Genomic DNA, 10,857 nt, shown 5'->3' with positions numbered 1-10,857 from the left:
TGATATATGCCCTTACCTCATGCATATCGTCATATAGGACGGGACGTATGATATATGCCCTTATGTCATGTATAATGTTATATAGGACGGGACGTATGATATATGCCCTTATCTCATGTATAGTGTTACATATGACGGGACATTTGATATACGCCCTTATCTCATGTATATCGTCATATAGGACGGGATGTGTGATATACGCCCTTATCTCATGTATAATGTTATATAGGACGGGACATGTGATATACGCCCTTATCTCATGTATAATGTTATATAGGACGGGACGTGTGATATACGCCCTTATCTCATGTATAATGTTATATACGGTGGGACGAGTGATATACGCCCTTATCTCATGTATAATGTTATATAGGGCGGGACGTGTGATATACGCCCTTATCTCATGTATAATGTTATATAGGGCGGTACGTGTGATAAATGCTCTTATCTCATGTATAGTGTTACATATGACGGGACATTTGATATATGCCCTTGTCTCATGTATATTGTTATATAGGACGGGACATGTGATATATGCCCTTGTCTCATGCATATCGTCATATAGGACGGGACATGTGACATATGCCCTTGTGTCATGTATAATGTCATATAGGATGGGACGTGTGATACATGTCCTTATCTCATGTATATCGTCATATAGGACGGGATGTGTGATATACGCCCTTATCTCATGTATAATGTCATATAGGACGGGATGTGTGATATACGCCCTTATCTCATGTATAATGTTATATAGGACGGGACGTGATATACGCCCTTATCTCATGTATAATGTTATATAGGGCGGTACGTGTGATATAAGCCCTTATCTCATATATAATGTTACATAGGACGGGATGTGTGATATACGCCCTTGTCTCATGTATATCGTCATATAGGACGGGACGTGTGACATATGCCCTTGTGTCATGTATAATGTCATATAGGATGGGACGTGTGATACATGTCCTTCTCTCATGTATAATGTTATATAGGACGGGACGTGTGATATACACCCTTAACTCATGTATATAGTCATATAGGACGGGACGTGTGATATACGCCCTTATCTCATGTATAATGTTATAAAGGACGAGACGTGTGATATATGCCCTTATCTCATGTATATCGTCATATAGGACGGGACGTGTGATATATGCCCTTATCTCATGTATATCGTCATATAGGACAGGACGTGTGATATATGCCCTTATCTCATGTATATCGTCATACAGGACGGGACGTGTGATATATGCCCTTACCTCATGCATATCGTCATATAGGATGGGATGTGTGATATATGCCCTTATCTCATGTATATCGTCATACAGGACGGGACGTGTGATATATGCCCTTACCTCATGCATATCGTCATATAGGATGGGATGTGTGATATATGCCCTTACCTCATGCATATCGTCATATAGGACGGGACGTATGATATATGCCCTTATGTCATGTATAATGTTATATAGGACGGGACGTATGATATATGCCCTTATCTCATGTATAATGTTATATAGGACGGGACGTGTGATATATGCCCTTGTCTCATGCATATCGTCATATAGGACGGGACGTATGATATATGCCCTTATCTCATGTATATCGTCATATAGGACGGGACGTGTGATATATGCCCTTATCTCATGTATATCGTCATATAGGACAGGACGTGTGATATATGCCCTTATCTCATGTATATCGTCATATAGGACGGGACGTGTGATATATGCCCTTATCTCATGTATATCATCATATAGGACGGGACGTTTGATATATGCCCTTATCTCATGTATATCGTCATATAGGACGGGACGTGTGATATATGACCTTATCTCATGTATATCGTCATATAGGACGGGATGTGTGACGTATTGCACTTTGAATGCAATGCAACCTACCAACCTTTGCAAACTGAAGGGGTCTATTAACCCTGCGTCAGAGGCAGCTGGGCTGGTGCCACAAAGCTGTTCTCGCTCTCCTCTCCACCACAAAGGGGGCGCAGGGGCCTGCCCCTCCTAGTACATTGCTATCTCTAGGTGCTGTTTGAAACCCCCCTAGTCAGTTTTCCCGCCGCCTGCAGGGAGTGCAGTAGTGACCTTCCTGGCCTCTCAGGCTCATTGCGCCCAAAATCGTCCGACTATTGAAGATGCGTATTTCTTTTTATTTTCTCACAATTTTGTGTCATTTGCTCATATTATAAAATAAAATTACACAGGTTGTGGGTATTTTGCGGAAATACGTAGGTTTGTCCAGGGCGGCCTCTTACACTGCACCTCTTACAATTTAGTATCCTTTGCTTTATTTGCTTTAAGGTTAATAAATGTGGTTTTGTGAATCAGATTTCCATATATTCTCTCTTTGTACATACTAATGAAGGTCACTGATCACTTTAACGTTAGAATTGAGTTAATTAGGTGCTAATGACGGTTTGGTAACAGGCGCAGTGCGCCGAGTCCCAGAGGTGCGCCTGATGCAAGGTTAATGCTGTATCCTTGAAAAATATCACACAGGACAGCGTTCCCGGTAGTCTCCGTCCTTTGCGATAGAGGAAATCCCGGGTCTATGACGCAGACGTCCTCCTGGAGTGACGCGCCCGCAGCTGGGAAGAATCCGATTGTAATTACATCCTGCAGGTGTTTTCCTGATTCTGCAACTCAGACATTTACTAAAGGCAAACACGAGTGCGAGGACACGGTTCCACACCGCCATACGCACGGGAAACCTATATCCCCTCGCTGCTTAGGTAACAGAATCATAGCTCACCTGATTGTAGGTAAGCACAATGGTAGGGAATGACGCTGGACACTGGGAATGACGCTGGACACTGGGAATGACGCTGGACACTGGCTGATGACGTCAGGGTCCTCTCCGTGAAGGGGATTTGGCAGCCCGCCCAGCAGTCACATGCGTTCCAGCCTGGAACGCTCGTGGCCGGAACAGGAAATGCCGCCAGAGAGTGACTTCCGCCTTCACCCAAGATGGACGCCCGCTCTCTGCCGCCTCACTTCCGTGTGATGACGATTTCCGGTAGCGTGCAGCCGCCGCCGCCTGTGTGAGAGACGGAGATGGCGATGCGGCAAACCCCCCTCACCTGCTCCGGGCACACCCGGCCTGTGGTGGACCTGGCCTTCAGCCCCATCACCCCCTACGGCTACTTCCTGATCAGCGCCTGCAAGGGTGAGACCCCCGGAGTGACCCGCATTGTATCCCCCACCCCTCACCCTGTGCCGCCTCCTGTATCACCCGTCACATCTCCCTCACCCTGTGCCGCCTCCTGTATCACCCGTCACATCTCCCCTCACCCTGTGCCGCCTCCTGTATCACCCGTCACATCCCCCTCACCCTGTGCCGCCTCCTGTATCACCCGTCACATCTCCCTCACCCTGTGCCGCCTCCTGTATCACCCGTCACATCCCCTCACCCTGTGCCGCCTCCTGTATCACCCGTCACATCTCCCCTCACCCTGTGCCGCCTCCTGTATCACCCGTCACATCTCCATCACCCTGTGCCGCCTCCTGTATCACCCGTCACATCCCCCTCACCCTGTGCCGCCTCCTGTATCACCCGTCACATCCCCCTCACCCTGTGCCGCCTCCTGTATCACCCGTCACATCTCCTCTCACCCTGTGCCGCCTCCTGTATCACCCGTCACATCCCCCTCACCCTGTACCGCCTCCTGTATCACCCGTCACATCTCCCCTCACCCTGTGCCGCCTCCTGTATCACCCGTCACATCCCCCTCACCCTGTGCCGCCTCCTGTATCACCCGTCACATCTCCCCTCACCCTGTGCCGCCTCCTGTATCACCCGTCACATCTCCCCTCACCCTGTGCCGCCTCCTGTATCACCCGTCACATCTCCATCACCCTGTGCCGCCTCCTGTATCACCCGTCACATCCCCCTCACCCTGTGCCGCCTCCTGTATCACCCGTCACATCCCCCTCACCCTGTGCCGCCTCCTGTATCACCCGTCACATCTCCTCTCACCCTGTGCCGCCTCCTGTATCACCCGTCACATCCCCCTCACCCTGTACCGCCTCCTGTATCACCCGTCACATCTCCCCTCACCCTGTGCCGCCTCCTGTATCACCCGTCACATCCCCCTCACCCTGTGCCGCCTCCTGTATCACCCGTCACATCTCCCCTCACCCTGTGCCGCCTCCTGTATCACCCGTCACATCTCCATCACCCTGTGCCGCCTCCTGTATCACCCGTCACATCCCCCTCACCCTGTGCCGCCTCCTGTATCACCCGTCACATCCCCCTCACCCTGTGCCGCCTCCTGTATCACCCGTCACATCTCCTCTCACCCTGTGCCGCCTCCTGTATCACCCGTCACATCCCCCTCACCCTGTACCGCCTCCTGTATCACCCGTCACATCTCCCCTCACCCTGTGCCGCCTCCTGTATCACCCGTCACATCTCCTCTCACCCTGTGCCGCCTCCTGTATCACCCGTCACATCTCCCCTCACCCTGTGCCGCCTCCTGTATCACCCGTCACATCCCCCTCACCCTGTACCGCCTCCTGTATCACCCGTCACATCTCACCCTGTGCCGCCTCCTGTATCACCCGTCACATCTCCCCTCACCCTGTGCCGCCTCCTGTATCACCCGTCACATCCCCCTCACCCTGTGCCGCCTCCTGTATCACCCGTCACATCCCCCTCACCCTGTGCCGCCTCCTGTATCACCCGTCACATCTCCCCTCACCCTGTGCCGCCTCCTGTATCACCCGTCACATCTCCCCTCACCCTGTGCCGCCTCCTGTATCACCCGTCACATCTCCCCTCACCCTGTGCCGCCTCCTGTATCACCCGTCACATCTCCCCTCACCCTGTGCCGCCTCCTGTATCACCCGTCACATCTCCCCTCACCCTGTGCCGCCTCCTGTATCACCCGTCACATCTCCCCTCACCCTGTGCCGCCTCCTGTATCACCCGTCACATCCCCCTCACCCTGCGCCTCCTGTATCACCCGTCACATCCCCCTCACCCTGTGCCGCCTCCTGTATCACCCGTCACATCTCCCCTCACCCTGTGCCGCCTCCTGTATCACCCGTCACATCCCCCTCACCCTGTGCCGCCTCCTGTATCACCCGTCACATCCCCTCACCCTGTGCCGCCTCCTGTATCACCCGTCACATCTCCCCTCACCCTGTGCCGCCTCCTGTATCACCCGTCACATCCCCCTCACCCTGTGCCGCCTCCTGTATCACCCGTCACATCCCCCTCACCCTGTGCCGCCTCTTGTATCACCCGTCACATCTCCCCTCACCCTGTGCCGCCTCCTGTATCACCCGTTACATCTCCCCTCACCCTGTGCCGCCTCCTGTATCACCCGTCACATCCCCCTCACCCTGTGCCGCCTCCTGTATCACCCGTCACATCTCCCCTCACCCTGTGCCGCCTCCTGTATCACCCGTCACATCTCCCCTCACCCTGTGCCGCCTCCTGTATCACCCGTCACATCCCCCTCACCCTGTGCCGCCTCCTGTATCACCCGTCACATCCCCCTCACCCTGTGCCGCCTCCTGTATCACCCGTCACATCTCCCCTCACCCTGTGCCGCCTCCTGTATCACCCGTCACATCCCCCTCACCCTGTGCCGCCTCCTGTATCACCCGTCACATCCCCCTCACCCTGTGCCGCCTCCTGTATCACCCGTCACATCCCACCTCTCACCCTGTGCCGCCTCCTGTATCACCCCCATCCCACCTCTCACCCTGTGCCGCCTCCTGTATCACCCGTCACATCCCCCTCACCCTGTGCCGCCTCCTGTATCACCAGTCACATCTCCCTCACCCTGTGCCGCCTCCTGTATCACCCGTCACATCTCCTCTCACCCTGTGCCGCCTCCTGTATCACCCGTCACATCTCCTCTCACCCTGTGCCGCCTCCTGTATCACCCGTCACATCTCCCCTCACCCTGTGCCGCCTCCTGTATCACCCGTCACATCCCCCTCACCCTGTGCCGCCTCCTGTATCACCCGTCACATCCCCCTCACCCTGTGCCGCCTCCTGTATCACCCGTCACATCCCCCTCACCCTGTGCCGCCTCCTGTATCACCCGTCACATCTCCCCTCACCCTGTGCCGCCTCCTGTATCACCCGTCACATCCCCCTCACCCTGTGCCGCCTCCTGTATCACCCGTCACATCCCCCTCACCCTGTGCCGCCTCCTGTATCACCCGTCACATCCCACCTCTCACCCTGTGCCGCCTCCTGTATCACCCCCATCCCACCTCTCACCCTGTGCCGCCTCCTGTATCACCCGTCACATCCCCCTCACCCTGTGCCGCCTCCTGTATCACCCGTCACATCTCCCTCACCCTGTGCCGCCTCCTGTATCACCCGTCACATCCCACCTCTCTCCCTGTGCCGCCTCCTGTATCACCCGTCACATCCCACCTCTCACCCTGTGCCGCCTCCTGTATCACCCGTCACATCCCACCTCTCACCCTGTGCCGCCTCCTGTATCACCCGTCACATCCCACCTCTCACCCTGTGCCGCCTCCTGTATCACCCGTCACATCCCCCTCACCCTGTGCCGCCTCCTGTATCACCCGTCACATCTCCCTCACCCTGTGCCGCCTCCTGTATCACCCGTCACATCTCCCCTCACCCTGTGCCGCCTCCTGTATCACCCGTCACATCTCCCTCACTTGTGCCGCCTCCTGTATCACCCGTCACATCCCCCTCACCCTGTGCCGCCTCCTGTATCACCCGTCACATCTCCCCTCACCCTGTGCCGCCTCCTGTATCACCCGTCACATCCCACCTCTCACCCTGTGCCGCCTCCTGTATCACCCGTCACATCCCCCTCACCCTGTGCCGCCTCCTGTATCACCCGTCACATCCCCCTCACCCTGTGCCGCCTCCTGTATCACCCGTCACATCCCCCTCACCCTGTGCCGCCTCCTGTATCACCCGTCACATCCCCCTCACCCTGTGCCGCCTCCTGTATCACCCGTCACATCTCCCCTCACCCTGTGCCGCCTCCTGTATCACCCGTCACATCTCCCCTCACCCTGTGCCGCCTCCTGTATCACCCGTCACATCTCCCTCACCCTGTGCCGCCTCCTGTATCACCCGTCACATCCCCCTCACCCTGTGCCGCCTCCTGTATCACCCATCACATCTCCCCTCACCCTGTGCCGCCTCCTGTATCACCCGTCACATCTCCCCTCACCCTGTGCCGCCTCCTGTATCACCCGTCACATCCCCCTCACCCTGTGCCGCCTCCTGTATCACCCGTCACATCCCCCTCACCCTGTGCCGCCTCCTGTATCACCCGTCACATCCCCCTCACCCTGTGCCGCCTCCTGTATCACCCGTCACATCCCACCTCTCACCCTGTGCCGCCTCCTGTATCCCCCCCATCCCACCTCTCACCCTGTGCCGCCTCCTGTATCACCCGTCACATCCCCCTCACCCTGTGCCGCCTCCTGTATCACCCGTCACATCTCCCTCACCCTGTGCCGCCTCCTGTATCACCCGTCACATCCCACCTCTCACCCTGTGCCGCCTCCTGTATCCCCCTCATCCCACCTCTCACCCTGTGCCGCCTCCTGTATCACCCGTCACATCTCCCCTCACCCTGTGCCGCCTCCTGTATCACCCGTCACATCCCCCTCACCCTGTGCCGCCTCCTGTATCACCCGTCACATCCCCCTCACCCTGTGCCGCCTCCTGTATCACCCGTCACATCCCACCTCACCCTGTGCCGCCTCCTGTATCACCCGTCACATCCCCCTCACCCTGTGCCGCCTCCTGTATCACCCGTCACATCTCCCTCACCCTGTGCCGCCTCCTGTATCACCCGTCACATCTCCCCTCACCCTGTGCCGCCTCCTGTATCACCCGTCACATCCCCCTGACCCTGTGCCGCCTCCTGTATCACCCGTCACATCTCCCTCACCCTGTGCCGCCTCCTGTATCACCCGTCACATCTCCCTCACCCTGTGCCGCCTCCTGTATCACCCGTCACATCTCCCCTCACCCTGTGCCGCCTCCTGTATCACCCGTCACATCCCCCTCACCCTGTGCCGCCTCCTGTATCACCCGTCACATCTCCCCTCACCCTGTGCCGCCTCCTGTATCACCCGTCACATCCCCCTCACCCTGTGCCGCCTCCTGTATCACCCGTCACATCTCCCTCACCCTGTGCCGCCTCCTGTATCACCCGTCACATCCCCCCTCACCCTGTGCCGCCTTCTGTATCACCCATCACATCTCCCCTCACCCTGTGCCGCCTCCTGTATCACCCGTCACATCTCCCCTCACACTGTGCCGCCTCCTGTATCACCCGTCACATCCCCCTCACCCTGTGCCGCCTCCTGTATCACCCGTCACATCCCCCTCACCCTGTGCCGCCTCCTGTATCACCCGTCACATCCCCCTCACCCTGTGCCGCCTCCTGTATCACCCGTCACATCCCACCTCTCACCCTGTGCCGCCTCCTGTATCCCCCCCCATCCCACCTCTCACCCTGTGCCGCCTCCTGTATCACCCGTCACATCCCCCTCACCCTGTGCCGCCTCCTGTATCACCCGTCACATCTCCCTCACCCTGTGCCGCCTCCTGTATCACCCGTCACATCCCACCTCTCACCCTGTGCCGCCTCCTGTATCCCCCCCATCCCACCTCTCACCCTGTGCCGCCTCCTGTATCACCCGTCACATCTCCCCTCACCCTGTGCCGCCTCCTGTATCACCCGTCACATCCCCCTCACCCTGTGCCGCCTCCTGTATCACCCGTCACATCCCCCTCACCCTGTGCCGCCTCCTGTATCACCCGTCACATCCCCCTCACCCTGTGCCGCCTCCTGTATCACCCGTCACATCCCCCTCACCCTGTGCCGCCTCCTGTATCACCCGTCACATCTCCCTCACCCTGTGCCGCCTCCTGTATCACCCGTCACATCTCCCCTCACCCTGTGCCGCCTCCTGTATCACCCGTCACATCCCCCTGACCCTGTGCCGCCTCCTGTATCACCCGTCACATCTCCCTCACCCTGTGCCGCCTCCTGTATCACCCGTCACATCTCCCTCACCCTGTGCCGCCTCCTGTATCACCCGTCACATCTCCCCTCACCCTGTGCCGCCTCCTGTATCACCCGTCACATCCCCCTCACCCTGTGCCGCCTCCTGTATCACCCGTCACATCTCCCCTCACCCTGTGCCGCCTCCTGTATCACCCGTCACATCCCCCTCACCCTGTGCCGCCTCCTGTATCACCCGTCACATCTCCCTCACCCTGTGCCGCCTCCTGTATCACCCGTCACATCCCCCCTCACCCTGTGCCGCCTCCTGTATCACCCGTCACATCTCCCCTCACCCTGTGCCGCCTCCTGTATCACCCGTCACATCCCCCTCACCCTGTGCCGCCTCCTGTATCACCCGTCACATCCCCCTCACCCTGTGCCGCCTCCTGTATCACCCGTCACATCCCACCTCTCACCCTGTGCCGCCTCCTGTATCACCCGTCACATCTCCCTCACCCTGTGCCGCCTCCTGTATCACCCGTCACATCCCCCTCACCCTGTGCCGCCTCCTGTATCACACGTCACATCCCCCTCACCCTGTGCCGCCTCCTGTATCACCCGTCACATCTCCCTCACCCTGTGCCGCCTCCTGTATCACCCGTCACATCCCACCTCTCACCCTGTGCCGCCTCCTGTATCACCCGTCACATCTCCCTCACCCTGTGCCGCCTCCTGTATCACCCGTCACATCCCACCTCTCACCCTGTGCCGCCTCCTGTATCACCCGTCACATCTCCCTCACCCTGTGCCGCCTCCTGTATCACCCGTCACATCTCCCCTCACCCTGTGCCGCCTCCTGTATCACCCGTCACATCTCCCTCACCCTGTGCCGCCTCCTGTATCACCCGTCACATCTCCCCTCACCCTGTGCCGCCTCCTGTATCACCCGTCACATCCCCCCTCACCCTGTGCCGCCTCCTGTATCACCCGTCACATCTCCCTCACCCTGTGCCGCCTCCTGTATCACCCGTCACATCTCCCTCACCCTGTGCCGCCTCCTGTATCACCCGTCACATCTCCCTCACCCTGTGCCGCCTCCTGTATCACCCGTCACATCCCCCTCACCCTGTGCCGCCTCCTGTATCACCCGTCACATCCCCCTCACCATGTGCCGCCTCCTGTATCACCCGTCACATCCCCCTCACCCTGTGCCGCCTCCTGTATCACCCCCATCCCACCTCTCACCCTGTGCCGCCTCCTGTATCACCCGTCACATCCCCCTCACCCTGTGCCGCCTCCTGTATCACCCGTCACATCTCCCTCACCCTGTGCCGCCTCCTGTATCACCCGTCACATCCCACCTCTCACCCTGTGCCGCCTCCTGTATCACCCGTCACATCTCCCTCACCCTGTGCCGCCTCCTGTATCACCCGTCACATCCCACCTCTCACCCTGTGCCGCCTCCTGTATCACCCGTCACATCCCACCTCTCACCCTGTGCCGCCTCCTGTATCACCCGTCACATCCCCCTCACCCTGTGCCGCCTCCTGTATCACCCGTCACATCTCCCTCACCCTGTGCCGCCTCCTGTATCACCCGTCACATCCCACCTCTCACCCTGTGCCGCCTCCTGTATCCCCCCCATCCCACCTCTCACCCTGTGCCGCCTCCTGTATCACCCGTCACATCTCCCCTCACCCTGTGCCGCCTCCTGTATCACCCGTCACATCCCCCTCACCCTGTGCCGCCTCCTGTATCACCCGTCACATCCCCCTCACCCTGTCCTGTATCCCCCCCATCCCACCTCTCACCCTGTGCCGCCTCCTGTATCACCCGTCACATCCCCCTCACCCTGTGCCGCCTCCTGT

General features: G+C 58.2%; 1 protein-coding gene across 1 annotated transcript in view; it reads left to right on the top strand.

Moving 5' to 3' along the window:
* The first annotated feature begins 2,990 nt into the window (after nucleotides 1-2,990).
* STRAP (serine/threonine kinase receptor associated protein) overlaps nucleotides 2,991-10,857 on the top strand; it is a 65,789-nt gene continuing 57,922 nt past the window's right edge. Inside the window, exon 1 of the mRNA XM_088457289.1 lies at nucleotides 2,991-3,183. Coding sequence (XP_088313415.1) covers nucleotides 3,072-3,183 — 112 coding nt within the window. The 5' untranslated portion in view covers nucleotides 2,991-3,071. The remainder of the gene's footprint in view (nucleotides 3,184-10,857) is intronic.

Source organism: Taudactylus pleione, unplaced genomic scaffold (assembly GCF_031769625.1).
Source record: "Taudactylus pleione unplaced genomic scaffold, aTauple2 ptg000754l, whole genome shotgun sequence".
In the NCBI taxonomy this organism is placed as follows: domain Eukaryota; kingdom Metazoa; phylum Chordata; class Amphibia; order Anura; family Myobatrachidae; genus Taudactylus; species Taudactylus pleione.
Note: the sequence above shows the minus strand (reverse complement) of the source record. Positions and strands in the feature narration are given on the sequence as shown.